General features: G+C 37.8%; 1 protein-coding gene across 2 annotated transcripts in view; it reads right to left on the reverse strand.

Annotated features, from left to right (window-relative positions):
- Nucleotides 1–6,835: 6,835 nt before the first annotated feature.
- The window catches only part of LOC106088617 (progestin and adipoQ receptor family member 3), a 94,777-nt gene continuing 81,519 nt past the window's right edge, over nucleotides 6,836–20,093 (reverse strand). For both annotated transcript variants that reach the window (XM_059363124.1, XM_059363125.1), the window contains 4 exons: nucleotides 15,696–15,800; nucleotides 10,967–11,251; nucleotides 10,710–10,898; nucleotides 6,836–7,888 (listed from right to left, as the gene is read on the reverse strand). In XM_059363124.1, coding sequence (XP_059219107.1) covers nucleotides 7,658–7,888; nucleotides 10,710–10,898; nucleotides 10,967–11,251; nucleotides 15,696–15,800 — 810 coding nt within the window. In that variant the 3' untranslated portion in view covers nucleotides 6,836–7,657. The remainder of the gene's footprint in view (nucleotides 7,889–10,709; nucleotides 10,899–10,966; nucleotides 11,252–15,695; nucleotides 15,801–20,093) is intronic.

Consider the following 20,093-nt stretch of genomic DNA (forward strand, 5'->3'; position numbering starts at 1 on the left):
TGACACAGTTGTTGGAAGTCATAATAAAACACCTCATGCAAAATTTCAGCCAAATCGGGTAGGAATTGAGCCTTCTAAAAGCTCAAGAAGTCAAGACCCAAGATCAGTTTATATGGCAGCTATATCAAAACATGGACCGATTTGAACCATACTTAGCGCGGTTGTTGGAAGTGATACCAAATCACTACGTGCAAAATTTCTAGAGGCTCAAGAAGTCACGACCCAAGATCGGTTTATAAGGTAGCTATATCAAAACATGGACCGATTTGGCCCATTTACAATCCCAACCGACCTACACTAATAAGAAGTATTTGTGCAAAATTCCAAGCGGCTAGCTTTGCTCATTCAAAAATTAGAGTGCTTTCGACAGACGGACGAGCGGGCGGACGGACGGACAGATGTCATGAAGATCAAGAATATATATACTTTATGGGGCCTTAGACTTCTCTTTCGAGGTGTTACAAACAGAATGACGAAATTAGTATACCCCCATCCTATGGTGGAGGGTATTACAAGTTTCCAATTTTTTGAGCTTTCATTGAAGACCCCTCCTTCTCAAACTCATTTCAACTTTCTTGTCTTTAGAGGTCATCATAAATTTTCCCTTCTAGGTCTGCTAGAAATTAATACCATAGACCTAGGCTGTACTCCCTGTTACATTATCCCCTTGATAATTTTTTACATATGAAATGAAAGTGTGTGTGTGTATGTAAGAAGTTATGTTGCATATGCTTCAAGCAACATAAGGAGTTTTTTCTTCTATTACATGACCCTTTCGTATATTACTTTCGACCTTTGGCAATTTCAAGTTGATTGCAATTGTCCAATACCTTTTCCTTTGGCTGAGGAGGAGGAGGAGTTGAAGTAGGAGTGCGTGCGATAAAAATCAATGGGCCCTAATGGACGATGTTGTGTTATGGTCCCAAAATTATTGTAAATTGAAATAAACTAGATAGGCTTTTAATTGAAATTAAACATCGAAACTAACAACACATTTTTCACATGAGAGATTTTTACTCGACCGATAGATATGTCCTTCCGTTATTGGTCATATGCAATGCAGGACGAGGCAAAAAAAACGAAAATTGCGTGTGGAGTGTGTAGTTTTAAATATGAAAGGATAATAGAGCCATCATGTGGTGCTGTGTGGACAGTTTATTTTAACGATCATGTTATTTGAATGGGGGCTATCAATACGAAAAAAGCCCTTAAAACACATGGTACATCAAACCAATGGCATTTCAATTCATGGGTATTAAAACTTAGTGAATTAGTTTGTAACACCCAAAAGGAAGAGAGATAGACCCATTGATAAGTATATCGATCGACTCAGAATCACTTTCTGATTCGATTTAGCTATGTCCGCCTGTCTGTCTGTTCGTCCGTCTGTCTGTCCATCTGTCCATGTTAAATTGTGTACAAAGTTCAGGTCGCAGCTTTCATCCGATCGACTTCAAATTTGCTACAGGCATGTTTTTCGGCATAGAGACGAAGCCTATTGAAATTGGAAAAAATCGGTTCAGATCTGGATATAGCTCTCATATATATGTTCGTCCGATTTTCAGTAATAATGCACTAAAATGGTCATTTGTTAACCGATTCTTTCGAAATTTGGCAGGAAGGATTTTTTTACGACTCTAAACATTACTGGTGAATTTCATGGAAATCGGTTCAGATTTAGATATAGCTCTCATACATATATATCGCCCGATTTTAACTTCTAGAGTCACAGCAAGCACATTTATTGACCAATCTTGCCAAAATATTGCACAACGCTTTCCTCGACACCTACCACAATATACATAGAGTTTGGTCAAAATCGATTCAGATCTGGATATAGCTCCCATATATATGTTCGTCCGATTTTCAGTAATAATGCAATAAAATGGTCATTTGTTAACCGATTCTCTCGAAATTTGGCAGGAAAGATTTTTTTACAACTCTCGGCATTACTGGTGAATTTCATGGAAATCGGTTCAGATTTAGATATAGCTCTCATATATATATATATATCGTCCGATTTTAACATCTAGAGTCACAGCAAGCGCATTTATTAACCAATCTTGCCAAAATATTGCACAACGCTTTCCTCGATGACTACCACGATATACATAGAGTTTGGTCAAAATCGGTTCAGATTTTGATATAGCTCTCACATATATGTGTGTCTGATTTGTAGTAATATTGCAATAAAATGGTCTTTTATTTACCGATTTTCTCGAAATTCGGCAGAAGGGATTTTCTTTTGACTCTCAATATTACTGTTGAATTTCATGGAAATCGGTTCAGATTTAGATATAGCTCTCATACATATATATCGCCCGATTTTAACTTCTAGAGTCGCAGCAAGCGCATTTATTGATCCATATTACCAAAATTTTGCAAAAGGCTTTCTTTGACGACTGCCACAGTATCTGAGGAGTTTGCTCGTAATCGGTTCAGATTTAGATATAGCTCTCATATATATGTTCGTCCGATTTTGAGAAATATTGCAAAAAAGTGATCATTTGTTATCCGGTTCTGTCGAAATTTTGCAGGAAGGATTTACTTAAGACTCTCAATGTAACTGGTGAATTTCATAGAAATCGGCCCAGATTTAGATATAGCTGTCATATATGTATATCGCCAGATTTTCACTCCAAGAGCCACTGCAAGCGCATTGTTTAACCAATCTTGCCAAAATTTTGCATAACGCTTTCCCCGACGACTACCACATTATCTGAGAAGTTTGCTCGGAATCGGTTCAGAATTAGATATAGCTCCCATATATACGTTCGTCAGATATAGGTCCCACCTTGTACTTATAGGGCAGGTGTAGGTTATACAGTGGGCACCACCCGACTTTTGCCCTTCCTTACTGTTTTTTTCTAAAATTTTGGGCGACGTAAATTTGCGGGTGACTATAGATCTCAAATCGGTAAAATTGCAAATTTTCTTATGAATATTCCATTAAGCAATTAAGCAAACTTCTCACATATCAATGAGTGCTGTTCGATTCAAGTTTAGGCTCAATGATAAGGGGCCTCCTTTTTAAAGCCGAGTCCGAACGGTGTGCCGCAGTGCGACACTTCTTTGGAGAGAAGTTTTTACATGGCAAATTAACTCACAAATGTCGCCAGCGATGGTGGAGAGTATTAAAATACAAATATATTCACATTTGAAGAAGATAAATTGTAAAACAACGTTTACATTTTGACATTTGAATTTACGGCATATGCCAATCAAGGTAGTTTCGTTGCGGGTAAATTGTTGTTGTTGTGCTAATGACGCTACCTCCTAATTGTTCCATGGAAAAAGCTTTGCTTCAACATTTCTGTTGCAGTTAAATTTGAATTGTCGTTTACAAATGTGTCAATTTTATTAAGGCAACTTTGGTTCAAATATATGTCTAGATAGTTCTTATGAATAATAACCAATATAATACCATATTTCAAAATACGAAATTTCTATATGAACTTTAATATATATAATTACATACCATATTGCTACCAAAATAATTCCCTATCTCAGAATAAACTTTGACATCACAACCCTCGTTCTGTACGAAAATTTAGCATGAGTTTAATGAAATTTTATGATCTTCTCTTGTTAAAGTTTCATTACATTTAAGCTTATTTGCCTGAAAAATAGCTACCGCACTGTACAGTATTCCAAATGATATGCATTGTAGATAACACATGTTTTCATTAATCGACTTTGCAGGCAACACAGTTTCCCTTTGAAATAAATTGATGTGCCTCAAAGTATGCTAATCACATAACTGTCACTGTATTAATAACTTTAGCTGGTAATGACGTGTTTTAGACTTTCTGGTCAGCCTAACAGCATGCATTTAATATTTAAACAATATATGCCGATAATAACGTTGAACTGCATTATTTCCAATAGTTGTTAAAGCAGTGCTACAAACATTTAAACGGCAGCTGCCAAAAAGTATGCATTAGTTGAATATCACACGGTGATAATAGCGTTCAAAGTTACAACCCGATAATGCTGTATTGTATGATAAGAGCGTTGTATGGGAAAAAGACGTCTACAAATATATTCAAACTGGTCCCGGATGGTGAAATGTTCCATACCGAGCAGCGAAACACAGCGTTGCCACTGCAAAAACAAATTCTTACCAAAATATTTCAAAAAACCTACCAACTCCCTCCCAGCCGACCAAAATTCTAAACTAAATCAAAATATATGTAATATTCTAGCTACAGCGGTCAAAAAAAGTATTCATCATTCAATGTTTTTTTTTTTTAATAAGTCTACAAAAGACAATTGGAATAAAAACATATTAAACTAATGATGCAGTAGTGCTTGTGTGATATATATGTACACAATTTCATTGTTTTTAAAGAAAAAATAGTATTTATTGGAACAAAAAGGGCCATTTTACAGCTGAACACAAAAAATTAAACAAAAAAAGTATTCATCATTGCAAAAAAAACAAAAAAATAAATAACATAATTTAAAAAAATTAATACTTTGTTATTCGACCACCGCGTCTTATAACTTCTTTTAAACGGTTTGACATCGATTGGACTAATTTAGCGGTTATATTTTGGTCTATATTAGTCCATTCCTCCATTATCACCTGTTGCATTTGACTCTTGCTCGAAAAATTGCGCGTTCTCAATTTGCGTTCGAGATGTTCCCAAAGATGTTCAATTGGGTTCAAGTCGGGACTTTGAGGAGGAGTTTTGATGACTTTGAGGCAGTTATACAGCATCCACATCTTGGTATTTAAAGCAGAATGTTTGGGGTCATTATCTTGATAATATTGAAAGTTATTACCAAGCCCAAGTTTTACAGCACTATCTTTTAAATTCCTCTTTAAAATGTCAATGTAATACTTATGATCCATTACTCCATTAATAATTTCAAGATTTCCAGCTCCTGAAGCCGCCATACACCCCCAAACCATTAAACCACCTCCACCATGTTTTACAGTAGCAACTGTGTTTCGTTCTTCAAGCTCTGTATTTGGTTTTCTGTACACTATGACCTTTCCGTCGCACCCAAAAAGATTAAACTTGCTCTCGTCTGCAAAAATGACTGTTTTCCAAAATGATTCGGGCTGTTTTACATACATTTTTGCGAAGTTTAGCCTTTTCACTCGGTTTATTTTATTTATAAAGGGCTTCTTACGTGCAGTTCTTCCTCTGTAACTATGCCTTTTGAGTGTATTTCGAATTGTTTGTGTAGTAACTTCGTTCCCTAAATATTCCATAGTGTTTTTACGAAGAATGGTCGCATTTGTCTTCGGAGTTTTCTGAACTTGCCGCACTAGCCAACGCACATCTCCAACTGAAAGTGCTTTTGGTCGACCAGATCTTGGTTTATTGTCAACAGTTTTCGTTTCTGTCCACTTTCTGATGATGGATTGTATAGTAGATCGTGGTCTATTTAATATTTCACTGATAGTTTTTTGAGTTAAACCATTCCTGTGGTGTTTTATTATCAAAACTTTTACCTCATCAGAAACCTCGTTTTGCTTACGACCCATTTTGACAAAAACTATATTTTCAATGAAATTAAATATTTGCTGTGAAGGGCAAAGCCTCCTTTACTAAATAAAACAGAAAAGGGGGATTCCCAAATAATATTTGAATTTGACTTTGATGATAGCACATCAATGATGAATACTTTTTTTGTTCTATTTTTGGTGTTATTATATAAAATTGCATTTTTTGCGCTAATTAAATTTATTTTTTGAATTTATTTTAAAACAAATTACGAAAAATAAACTATTGCATAAAACTGCATTATTTGTTTACTTTAAATTTTCTTCAATTACCCAAAATAAATGAATTTATTATCAATTTTGCTAATGATGAATACTTTTTTTTGACCGCTGTATATGCAAATCTGAACCGATATGGCCCATTTGCAATCCCAAACAACCTTCATCAATTCGAAGTTGATCACGATCAGTCCAGGATGTTGCGTATACCACTGTTCTAAATTTTGTAATTTTCGGTTAATAACAGAGGTTTTTACGAGCCAATGGCTTTATTGGGGTCTAAAACATCATACTGTTCCAAATTTCTGCGAAATCGGGTGAAATGTGCTTTCTATGGGCTGAAGGCCCTAATCGGGAAATTATTCTATACGTCATCTATATCCCAGCATGAGCCGATTATACTCGGCACGGTTTTCGATAGGTCTAAATCGGGAAATTGTTCTATACGTCATCTATATCCCAGCATTATCCGACCATACTCGGCACGGTTATTGATAATTCTAATAAAACTCACTCTTCCATATTCTAGTGAAATCGGCTCAAGAAGAATCGGGAGATTGGTCTAAATGCCATATATATCCAAATATAACCCGATCTTGACCATACTCGACTCAGGTATTGAGGGGCCTTATTCAATTTACTGTACCAAATTTCAGCAAAATCGTTTAAAAAGTTTACTGCACTAAATGTATTCCCCCTATCCTATGGTGGCGAGTATAAAAATAAAGTTTCTCTAAAAATCTACCAAAATGGGCCGTCTATCCGGCCAAAGTCTCAAAATTGAAAGTAAATCCAACTAAATTTGGTAGAAAGCCCAAAACGGCAACGCTGGCTGCAAATGTAGTCGCTGACTGCCAGAGATATCTAGTGGTGAGTTTCGGTGAGAAGCCGGGTAGCACCGGCTCTTGCTTATATACCGAGTGCTTATGATGCTAGTTACGAATAGGCCAACGTAACAAAATTTTTCATTTATTGGCTTGTAATTCTTCTGTCAAAAGTTATGCAGGTTAAGAATCAAAGAATTGTTTGACAAATTACGTTACTATATCCGTCCGCAAATGCAAATGTAAAGGCCCATCAAAGAAACTCTTCTTCACATTAATTTTATTCGTATATTCCAATTTATTTGTATTTTCTATTAAGATTACAATTATCTTCAAATTTACAACACTTAAACTTAGATTAAATTAAATATAAACCGGCCAAATCCTTGAATTGCATTTAGCTTTGAACAAATCGGAAATCAATTCCGTTTACAAGTAAACCAACTCTTTTTCTCACTCATTCGATATTCGATTGCAAGCAGTGTGGTGGGGTGGGCGGGGTGGTGAATGGATGGCCTCTACACAATCTATAAACTCTTCCACAGCACGGTAACGGTAATTTCTCTATACTACACATTCACAATTTCCACCCATAAATAATAGAAATGTAGCTATAATTTTAAAAACCAAACTAGTTAAAATATTACATAGATATCTTTGAATATTTGATTGGAGTTGGATGATGGTTGACTCTAGGATGAATTAAATAAGAAATTTGTAGAATTTAGAAATCACATCACCACTGATCACTAAATGAATGCTGTTAAATAAATTAAGAATTGTATTAACGAGAGTGCTTGCTTGTCAAACTGTAAACAGCTGCGATGTTTCGCTCTCTATCTCATTCACAATAACGCTAGCAAGCAATCACAATAACCAAAGTCTCCACCAACTGGCAATCACATGGAGACTGAATCGCTACCGTTAAATTTGAATGTGGGTTTCTTGTCTTGTTTGTTTTGTTTTTCTTTTTGGTATAACTATCAACACAATCGATACGACTAAATTGTACATGGGGGATGATAAGTGGCTAACAATGATACTTATTGTCCGATACAATATTGGTATGTGTGGGTGTTTGTTTTTGTGTCAATGTTCACGTCAGTATGGGTCCATTGCAACTGTTGTTCAACCGAAATTCGGCATAAACCAAACCAGTGTTGTGCCAATGGTAGAAGGCAGCCAAAATGAATAGATGCCACCAATTGTGAGAGTGACCAAAGTAGTCCACTTTTCCGGTCAACCAGCGCTCGGGTATTTTGGCAGCATATATCACAAAGGCTATAGCACACAGGGTATACATGATAATGACACGAGGTACCATCAGCTGAAAGGAAAGGAGAAGTTATTAATGTGTATACAAACATTTAAATAGGTACATATAACATATACCCTTCACCAGAGGGTATTAATAAACTAGTTTCGTCATTCCTTTTGTAACAACTAGAAATGTTTGTCTAAGACCTTATCTTATATATAAAAATCAATTTGTGTTTGTTTGTAGGTTTGTTTGTTTGTTCCGTACAGACTCAAAAACGGCTGAACTGATTACCTTGAAATTTTCCCAGATTATGTAGGTTGGTCTGGAAGGAGACATAGGCTATATAATTTTTTGATATCGGGAGGGGGGCGGACCCTCCCCCTTACCACAAAAGTACTACCCAATAATAAAAGTGGACCGATCGGGACAATATGGGATTCAAATGAAAGTAATTCTAGAGTAGAGTACGAATTTCATAATAAAAGGTTGGCTCCAAGTACCTGGAGGGCCGCCCCAGCCCCAAAACCCCTTAAAATAGGTTTATTTGACGATCAGACAATATGGGACTCAAATGAAAGCTATTCGGGAGTAGATTACGAATATGATCAGGAATTAGGAGTAGGCTTTATAATTTATTAATAACGCAAGGGGGCGGACCCTCTACCGTTACCCCAAAAACACCACCCAAAATCTAAAGTGGACCGATAATAACAATATGGGTATCGAATAAAAAGTATGCGGGAGTAGATAACGAATCTGGCATATCGGAATATAGGGGATCCCACCCCCATAAAAACGCCCAAAATGGGCACATTAGCCAATCACGGATATATGGGACTCGGTTTGTTTGTTCCGTATAGACTGAAAAATGCCAGAATCGATTTTCTCGAAATTTTCGCTTATTGTGTAGGTTGGTCTGTAAGGAAACATAGGCTATATAATTTTTCGTTATCGGAAGGGGGACGGACCCTCCCCCTTATGCCAAAAACACAACCCAAAATCAAAAGTGGGCCGATCGGGACAATATAGGTATCGAATGAAAGGTATTGGAGAGTTGAATACGAATATGGTATTAAAATTGTAGTCTAAGTACCCATCGGGCCGCTCCGACCCCAAAACTCCCCCAAACAGACATATTGGACGTTCATTTCAATATGGGGCTCAAATGAAAGGTATTCGGGAGTAGATTTCGAATCTAGCATATAAAATCAGATCAAACTATGGGGGGTCACGGCAACCCTCAAAAACGCCATTAGACCCATTATGACTATATGATACTTGGATGAATTGATTTTCTTAAAATTTTCATAGATTTTGTACGTTTGTCTGGAAGGAAACATAGGCTATATAATTTTTAGATATCGGGTGTAGGCGGACCCTCCCCCTAACCCCAAAAACCCCCACCCATATCTGAAAGTGGTCCGATGGGCACAATATGCGGCTCAAATGAAAGGTATTGGAGACCAGAAAACGAATATGGTATTATTCGTTTTCTGGCTTCTACACAGATATATTCCAAGTTCATGTCAATATGGGACTCAAATGAAAAGTATTAGGCAGTAGATTACAAATATGGTATAAAACACTAGGTCCAAGTAATGAGAGGTCGTCCACCCCCAAATACCCCCAAATGGGCATATTAGCCGACCATGGCTATATAGGACTCAAATGAAAGGTACTAGAGAGTAGATTACGAATATGACATTAAAATTTGCGTTCAAGTAGAAAACGAATTTGATATCCAATTTTGGAGCCAAGTGTTTTGGGGTACCCCTAAAGCGCTCCCTAAACTGAACTTCATTTCCGTTGGGAATAAAGAACGAATTTTTTAAGTCAAAATGTCTGAGGGGCTATCCCTCCCCTAATGAGAACATTACCCTAAGGAAGAACATTACCACCAGGAACCGAGAAGGGCCAAATTCTCACACATCAATGAGTGCTTTCCGATTCAAGTCTCAAGACTCAATGATAAGGGATCTTTTTATAGCCGAGTCCGAACGGCGTCCCGCAGTGCGACACTTCTACGGGGAAAATTTTTTAAATGACCATGACCATGCAAATGTCGACTAGATTAAGAGGGGATAAACACTATCCGATGTTCTCGCCAGGATTCGAACACGTTCAGCGTCATAGGCTACAATGGCACGAATTCGATATCCGCATTTGGGGGAAGTGTCCCCACCCTAAAAAGATAGATTTTAAGAAGGCGCAGCGGAGCGGGCCCTTTTCAGCGAGTATATAAATTCTTGATCGCCACAATATTTAAAATCCCTCTAGCCGTGTCCGTCCATCGGTGAAGGTACCACAAAAGTAACCGCTGCACAAGACTTCTACCATCATCTACAACAAATATTTCTTATTTTTAAAGTCGATTAGTTTTGTAATCTCGTCGACCTAAGTTTTTGGGAAGATAGAGAGGAAAAGAGGGGCTGTCCAACACTTTCATTTGTTGCTCTTCTCTGTGCGATTAATATTGTGTGCCCAAAAAGTAATTGCGGATTTTTCATGTAGTCGGCGTTGACAAATTTTTTCACAGCTTGTGACTCTGCAATTGCATTCTTTCTTCCGTCAGTTATCAGCTGTTACTTTTAGCTTGCTTTAGAAAAAAGTGTAAAAAAAGTATATTTGATTAAAGTTCATTCTAAGTTTTATTAAAAATGCATTTACTTTCTTTTTAAAAATCCGCAATTACTTTTTGGGCAACCCAATATAATTCGACTTCTTTAGAATAAAATCAATCTTATATCCAGTTGTAAGACGAAATACTTAAACAAATTAGTCTTTGTGGTAATTTTCTTGGCAATTGCAATTCTCCCATTCCCTAACTCCTAGCTGGAAACCCCTTTTTGCAGAATGACAAATGTTTTATTAAAAAGCGAATACTTACCCTAACAAGTTCATTTTCCAAACCTCCCATGGCTACGGTCCAATGGCCCAATGGTATGACACCATACGCTGCCCACGCCAATAACACAGCAATTTTTGCATTTAAGGAAACGTTGAGTTTTGGAATTTGTACAACAATGGCTAAGCCAAACATGCTTAAAGCAATCACAGAGTAAATTAGCCTAAGAGACTGCATATAAAAAGAAAATTTTGAATTCAGATTTTATTGTGTTCTGAGAATTTCAGTTCCAAACTCACTTTAAAGCACCAAAAGGCATAATACATGCTACTGATATAAATCGCCACCAGCGATAACGATATGCCCAAATAGTCCACCGATAAAAACAATTCATAATGCTCTTCGGATTTGCAGGAAAATATGTGATAGATCGAGGATAACAACATACACAGACAGAAACATATCAGCAGGCATACAACTAAAATCTGATCCTCGATTTCGGCATGAATCTTCAGAAATTGAAAGTCAAATATAGTCAAGCCAATGAAAAGAATACATCCGCATAAATGGCTCCATATGTTAATCTGAAAGAAAGAGAAACATTTTCATAAATTTTTTATGTAAAACAAGTAAGAGCGTGCTAAGTTCGGCCGGGCCGAATCTTATATACCCTCCACCATGAATCGCATCTGTCGAGTTCTTTGCGCAGTATATCTTTTTAGGCAAACAAAGAATAATGAATATGGACGGAGGAAGACGACGAGCTATATCAAGTTATAGTCCGACTCGGGGCTCAAGAAGCAAAATCGGGAGATCGGTTTATATGGGAGCTGTGTCAAGCTATATATCGATTCAGACCATATTGCACACGTATGTTGAAGGCCATGGGAGAAGCCCTTGTACAAAATGTGTGCCAAATCGGATGAGAATTGCGCTCTTTAGAGGCTCCAGAACTCAAGATCCCAGATCGGTTTATATGGCAGCTATATCAGGGTATGGACCGATTTGGACCATACTTCGCATAAATGTTGGAAGTGATACCAAAACACCACGTCCAAAATTACAGCCAAATCGGATAGGAATTGCGCCTTCTAAAAGCTAAAGAAGTCCAGACCCATGATCGGTTTGTATAGCAACTATATCAGGTTATGGACCTGTTTGAACCATACTTCGCATAGTTGTTGGAAGCGATATCAAAACACTATGTGCGAAATTTCAGTCAAATAGGATGAGCCTCCTCTAGAGGCTCAAGAAGTCAAGACCCAAGATCGGTTTATATGGCAGCTATATCAAAACATGGATCGATTGGGCCCATTTACAAACCCAACCGACCTACACCAGTATGAAGTATTTGTGCAAAATTTCAAGCAGCTAGCTCTACTCCTTCAAAAGTGAGCGTGCCTTCGACAGACAGACGGACGGACGGACATGGGTAGTTTGACTTAAAATTTCACGACAATCGAGAATATATATACTTTATGGGGTCTTAGACGCATATTTCGAGGTGTTACAAACAGAATGACGAAATTAGCATACCCCCATCCTATGGTTGAGGTTATAAAAATTAGTTTTAAAAACAAAAGGTTGCTATTTTCTCATGATTTTTGCTACATTTTTCTTTTGATAACATTTTTATGGGAAATTCTGTGATGATTGGATAGCTTATGCGATCTCCACCTTGAATACAAAACAAGTAAAAGCGTGTTAAGTTCGGCCGGGCCGAATATTGGAAACCCATTACCATGGATTCTGCTAAAAATTTATACAAAATAAATTTAGTTGAAGAGCAAAATTTTATTCTACATACCAAACTTCTGACAAACCAGCAAAGATTAAAGCTTCTAGGAACCGAACAAGGATGATCGAGAGATCGGTTTACATGGGAGCTATATAAGGTTATAGACCGATTTGAACCGTACTTAGGACAGTTGTTGTGAGACATAACAGAACACCGCATGCAAAGTTTCAGCCAAATCGGACAAAAATTGCGGCTTGTGAAGACTCAAAAAGTCAAATCGGGAGAGCGATTTATATCGGAGCTATATCAGGTTCTGAACCGATTTGGAGCATACTAAAAAAAAGTTGTTGGTAATCATAACAGAACACTATGTGCAAAATTTCAGTCAAATTGGACAAAAATTGCGGATTCCAGTGGCTCAAGAAATCAAATCGGGAGATCGGTTTATATAGGAGCTATATCTAAATCTGAACCGTTATGGTCCCTTTGCAATCCCCAACGCCCTACAGCAATATTAAGCATCTTGCAAAATTTCAAGTGGCTAGCTTTACGCGTTCGACCTCTATCGTGATTTCGACCGACGAATGAAAGGACGAACGAACATGGGTACATCGCCTCAGAACGTCGAGACGATCAATAATATATAAATTGGATCCAAATTCTAAATTGAATCTCTTAGATAGAACTGCATCCAAGCTTGGACATCGCACTGTGGGCGAAATGGTTGATTTAGCGCCTCTAAACTTGTGGCGTTTAGGGTATTTGATACCCACCACCATAGGATGGGGGCATACTAATCTAGTCATTTCGTTTGTAACACCTCCAAATATTGATCTATGACCCCATAAAGTATATATATTCTCGATCGTCTCGACATTCTGAGTTAATCTAGCCATGTCCGTCCGCCTGTCGAAATCGCAATAGTCAAATGTGTAAAGCTAGCCGTTTGAAATTTTGCACAGATACTTAGTATGGTTGTAGGTCATTGGGGATTGTAAATGGATCATATAGGTTCAGATTTGGATATAGCACCCATATAAACCGATCTCCCGATATGACTTCTTGAAGCCCTCGAAGCCGCAATTTTTGTCCGAATTGGCTGAAATGTTGCACATAGTGTTCTTTTATAACTTCCAATAACTGTGCCAAGTACAGTATAAATCTGTCAAGAACCCGATATAGCTCCCATATAGACCGGTCTAACGATTTAACTTCTTGAGCCCATGGAAGCCTCAATTTTCATACGATTTGGCTGAAATTTTGCACATAGTGTTCTGTTATGACTCTCAACAATGAAGCCAAGTTCGGTCCAATTCGGTCTATAACTAGATATAGCTTCCATATTTTAGCAGAACCCATGGTGATGGGTTCTCAAGATTCAGCCCGGCCGAACTTAGCCCGCTTTTTTAGCTATTATCTTTTTTACAACATTGGTTTAAACAGCTCACGTACGTTTCGTGTTTTATTTCACTATCAAACATTTTCAGTTTGGTCTATAATTTAACCATGAATCGTCTTACAAACGAACAACGCTTGCAAATTACTGAATTTTATTATCAAAATGGGTGCTCTGTTAAGAAATTTTATTGGGCGCTTCTTCCATTATATCGACGTAGCTCATTTTTTGCTCAATGTGTACGTAAATAAACAGATTTGTCGATTTTGGAGTGAAGATCAGCCACAAACATTGCAAGAACTACCAATGCATCCAGAAAAATTCATAGTTTGATGCGGTTTATGGGCTGGTGGCATCATTGGATCGTACTTCTTCAAAGATAATGCGTATCGTAACGTAACTGTGAATGGTGAGCGCTGCCGTGCGATGATATCCAACTTTTTGTTTGCCCAAAATGCAAGAGCTTGACTTGCATGACATGCCACACAGCACGCGTAACAATGGACTTATTGAGAGGCGAGTTCGGTGAACATTTTATTTCATGTTGGGGACCGGTCAATTGGCCTCCTAGATCGTGCAATTTAACGCCTTTAGACCATGTATTAATCCTTAAACATTAAATTGTATCGACCGTACTATGCATTCAATAGCTCTGAAAAAATCAACCTTGATCGCCATGACATTTTAAGTCGATCAAAGCTTGTCCGTCCGTCTGGGTGTCTGTCTTAGGAAAGCACGCTAACTTAAGAGGGAGGGCAATAAGAGGGTTCCGTCAATCCATGACTGTGCCGATTGCAGCAGTGCGTCGCACTCGACTTCAAGGTTAATCTCAGGTATCTGATCGGAAACCTCTCCACTTCCTTCCAGGTTTGCTATCGTCGCCTCGATTATACCGAGATGTTATAAGCTCCCATCGCCTTAAGTCTCATAGCCGTAGTGACACACTGTACTAAGTGTGGTTGAAATCGATCCATAACCTGATATAGCTGCCACATAAACTGATCTGGGATCTTGACTTATTGAGCATCTAGAGGTCGCAATCATTATCCGATACGTGTCAAATATGGTGTGAATCGGTTTATAGCTTGGTACAGCTCTTATATAAACCGATTTCCCTATTTTACTTCTTGAGCTCCTTAAGGACTCAATTCTTATTCGAATTGGCTGACATTCCATGGTCTCCAATATTCAATTTAACTATGGTCCAAATCGGACCATAACTTGGTATAGCTCCAATAGCATACCAATTATTTTCTTTAATCCTTTGTTGACCTAAAATGAGATATCGGGGAAAGAACTCGACAAATACAATCCATGGTGGAGAGTGTATAAGATTCGGCCGGGTCGAACTTAGCACGCTTTACTTGTTTGGATATTAATATGGATATAGTAGTGTTATAATATTTTTTTTAATAAATATATCCATGGTGTTGGGTATCAATAGCACCGCCGAAATGAATGCGTTTTTACTTCTAATTTTTGATTTTTTTTAACTTAGCATCTTAGGCTAAAAAATGCAATATTTTAAGACGCTCTTATTTGCAAGGCTATTTTGCGTCTTTATCTAAGGTACAGACAGACAGAAGTCTGTTTTGTAATATTGGGTTGCCCAAAAAGTAATTGCGGATTTTTTAAAAGAACTTTAATCAAATATACTTTTATTACACTTTTTTTCTAACGCAAGCTAAAAGTAACAGCTGATAACTGACAGAAGAAAGAATGCAATTACAGAGTCACAAGCTGTGAAAAAATTTGTCAACGCCGACTTTATGAAAAATCCGCAATTACTTTTTGGGCAACCCAATATTTTTCCTAAATTTTTATTCGTATTTAATGCAAAAAAAGAAAACATAGGTTAACACTTTCCTTTCATGCCAATGTATGTCGTACTTACCGTTTCATTCGTCCACCAGAACATACTCTGTAGGCACAGCTTTGTTGAGAGGAATGTACGATAACCATGTCTTATATAAGGATTAAATTTAAGGTGATCGGGCGCCTGAAAGAAAATAAAGGAAATTCATATTAATTTAAAATATTTCCCATTAAGATTTCCTGCTAAGTTTCTAAGCATAAAATCAATTTTTATAAACAGTGCAGTGCAGTCCGATTAAAGTTAAGCTCAGTGATAAGGGGCCCCTTGTTTTATTTCGAGTCCGTACGGATGTTTATTTCCTAATGCGGCGTTTATTTTCTATTGGTTTTAATAAGCAGGGTATAACAGCAAGTTAAACCTCTCTATTAACCGAACGAAAAACTTATAACGCACTACCTTAACGGGTTCGAAGAATATGATGAACAAAATATTAAATACAACTTTATTTTTATGCCCATCACCATAGGATGGGGGTATACTAATCTAGTCATTTCGTTTATAACACCTTGAAATAAAGATCTAGGACCCAAAAAAGCCAGACCTTTTTCCACTTGTTTTTCGCCACCTCACTGTGCGGCGGTCTTCATCAAGGGATAAGGCAGCAAATTCGCGGCGGAAAGCATGGCGGAAGTCTTTAGCAAGCAAAACCATGGTTTGGTCGCGGAGAAAGGTTTGGTCCATAAGGAGGAAGGAACTCTCCTTGAGATGGGCCTTGATCAAGTCTCCGTAACTAATTTGGCTATCACTGAAGACATGGCGTTCTATGGGATTAAGGCTGTCTTTTTATACCCTCCACCATAAGATGGGGGGTATACTAATTTCGTCATTCTGATTGTAACTACTCGAAATATTCGTCTGAGACCCCATAAAGTATATATATTCTTGATCGTCGTGACATTTTATGTCGATCTAGCCATGTCCTTCCGTCTGTCCGTCCGTCCGTCCGTCTGTCTGTCGAAAGCACGCTAACTTCCGAAGGAGTAAAGCTAGCCGCTTGAAATTTTGCACAAATACTTCTTATTAGTGTAGGTCGGTTGGTATTGTAAATGGGCCATATCGGTCCATGTTTTGATATAGCTTCCATATAAACCGATCTTGGGTCTTGACTTCTTGAGCCTGTAGAGTGCGCAATTCTTATCCGATTGGGATGAAATTTTGCACGACGTGTTTTCTTATGATATCCAACAACTGTGCCAAATATGGTTCAAATCGGTTCATTACCTGATATAGCTGTCATATAAACAGATCTGGGGACTTGACTTCTTGAGCCTGTAGAGGTCGCAATTATTATCCGATTTGCCTGAAATTTTGCACGACGGATTCTCTCATGACCATTAACATACGTGTTTATTATGGTCAGAATCGGTCTATAGCCCGATACAGCTCCCATATAAATCGATCTCTCTATTTTACTTCTTGAGCCCACAAAGAGCGCAATTCTTATTCGAATTGGCTGACATTTTACACAGGTCTCCAACGTAAATATAATTTAACTGTGGTCCAAACCGGACCATATCTTAATATCGCTCTAATAGCAGAGCAAATCTATTCTTATATCCTTTTTTTGCCTAAGAAGAGATGCCGGGAAAAGAACTCGACAAATGCGATCCATGGTGGAGGGTATATAAGATTCGGCCTGGCCGAACTTAGCACGCTTTTACTTGTTCAAGATTAGGAAGACTAGGGTAGGCAAAACAAGTAAAAGCGTGCTAAGTTCGGCCGGGCCGAATCTTATATACCCTCCACCATGGATCGCATTTGTCGAGTCCTTTTCCCGGCATCTCTTCTTAGGTAAAAAAGGATATAAGAAAAGAGTTGCTCTGCTATTAAAACGATATCAAGATATGGTCAGGTTCGGACCACAATTAAATTATATGTTGGAGACCTGTGTAAAATTTCCACCAATTCGTATAAGAATTGCGCCCATTGGCGCTCACGAAGTAAAATAGAGAGAACGATTTATATGGGATCTGTATCGGGTTATAGACCGATTCAGACAAAATTTCAGGCATATCGGATAATAATTGCGACCTCTAGGGATCAAGATCCCAGATCGGTTTATATGGCAGCTACATCAGGTTATGAACCGATTTGAACCTTATTTGACACAGTTGTTGAAAGTAAAAATAAAATACGTCATGCAAAATTTCAGACAAATCGGATAGGAATTACGCCCTCTAGAAGCTCAAGAAGTCAAATCCCCAGATCTGTTTATATGACAGCTATATCAGGTTATGGACCGATTTTAACCATACTTGGCACAGTTGTTGGATATCATAACGAAATACTTCGTGCAAAAATTCATTCAAATCGGATAAGAATTGTGCCCTCTAGAGGCTCAAGAAGTCAAGACCCAAGATCGATTTACATGGCAGCTATATCAGGTTATGGACCGATTTCAACCATACTTGGCGCAGTTGTTGGATATTATAGCAAGACACGTCGTGCAAAATTTTATTCTAATCGGATAAGAATTGCACACTCTATAGGCTCAAGAAGTCAAGACCCAAGATCGGTTTATATGGCAGCTATATCAAAACATGGACCGATATGGCCCATTTACAATACCAACCGACCTACACTAATAAGAAGTATTTGTGCAAAATTTCAAGCGCCTAGCTTCACTCCTTCGGAAGTTAGCGTGCTTTCGACAGACGGACGGACGGACGGACAGACGGACAGACGGACGGACATGGTTAGATCGACATAAAATGTCGCGACGATCAAGAATATATATACTTTATGGGGTCTCAGACGAATATTTCGAGTAGTTACAAACAGAATGACGAAATTAGTATACCCGCCATCTTATGGTGGAGGGTATAAAAATCCTTACTGAGACATCGGGCATTGCAGTGGCAGGAGACTCTATACCGCCTAATGAACCGAATGAAAACAAATGTAGGGTATGCGTTTCAAAAAAAAAAAATACTTTTTGTTTTTTGGGACACTCTAATATACATATACGTTTTAGCGTTTAGGACTCAATATAAACAATGTCTTTTTTATTTTAATTCAAAGTAAAGTCATTTAGCTGACATCACGTTTTTTCCGGGTTAATCTAAAACAAAAATGTATGCAAATTTTCTTTTTGGGACAAAACTAACACAACATACATATGTATGGCATTTTTTAAAACAGTATAATCGAAATGTTTAAACTAATTAACAATTCAAAACATTTTTTAAATTGAGTCTCGTGTAGGGAATACATTTCTCTAATGGTCAGGGCTGTAAGTTTTAAAATGCAACAGCTCTTATACATCTTCAGTTTTAAAGGAAAATATGAAGTTAAACATGTTTAGGGAAATTTGAAATTTATTATTTTAAAATTGCTATGCCCTCCACTGAAGGATAGTAGTATATTCATTTTGTCATTCCGTTTGCAACACATCGAAATATCCATTTCCGACCCTATAAAAAATATATATACTTGATCAGCGTAAAAATCTAAGACGATCTAGCTATGTCCGTCAGTCTGTCTATTGAAATCACGTTTCAGTCTTTAAAAATAGAGATATATAGCTGAACTTTTGTACAGATCCTTTTTTTGTTCATAAGCAGGTTAAGTTCCAAGCTATATCGGACTATATCTTGATATAGCCCCCATATAGACCAATCCGCCGATTTAGGGTCTTAGGCCCATAAAAGCCACATTTATTATCCGATTTTGCTGAAATTTGGGACAGTGAGTGAGTGAGTGTTATGCTACTCGACATAGCTGACGTAGAGACCCGGCCCATTTATTGTCCGATTTTGTCAAAATTTGGAACAGTGAGTTAAGTTAAGCCCCTCGACATACTTCTGCAATATGATACAGATTGGTCCAGATTTGGTTATAGCTGCCATATAGACCGATCTCTCGATTTAAGGTTTTGGGCCCATAAAAGGCGCAATTATTGTCCGATGTCGCCGAAATTTGGGACTGTGAGCTAAGTTAGGCCCGTCGACATCTTTCTGCAATATGGGCTAGATCGGTCCAGATTTGGATATAGCTGCCATATAGACCGATCTCTCGATTTAAGGTCTTGGGCCCATAAAACGCACATTTATTATCCGATTTCGCCCAAATTTGGGACAGCGAGTTGTTTTAGGTCTTTCAACATTCTTCTTCAATTTGGATCAGATCTGTTTAAATTTGGTAATAGCCGCCATATAGACCGATCTCTTCATTTAAGGATTTGGGGACATAAAAGGCGAATGTATTAGCCGATTTCGACGAAATTTGGGACAGTGAGTTGCGTTAGGCTCTTCGACATTCCTCTTCAATTTGGATCAGATAGGTTCAGATTTGGATATAGCTGCCATATAGACCGACCTCTCGATTTAAAGTCTTTGTCCCATAAAAGGGACATTTATAATCCGATTTCGCTGAAATTTGACACAGTGACTTATGTTAGGCTTTTCGACATCCGTA

The sequence above is a fragment of the Stomoxys calcitrans genome, chromosome 2 (genome assembly GCF_963082655.1).
Source record: "Stomoxys calcitrans chromosome 2, idStoCalc2.1, whole genome shotgun sequence".
Taxonomy (NCBI): Eukaryota; Metazoa; Arthropoda; class Insecta; order Diptera; family Muscidae; genus Stomoxys; species Stomoxys calcitrans.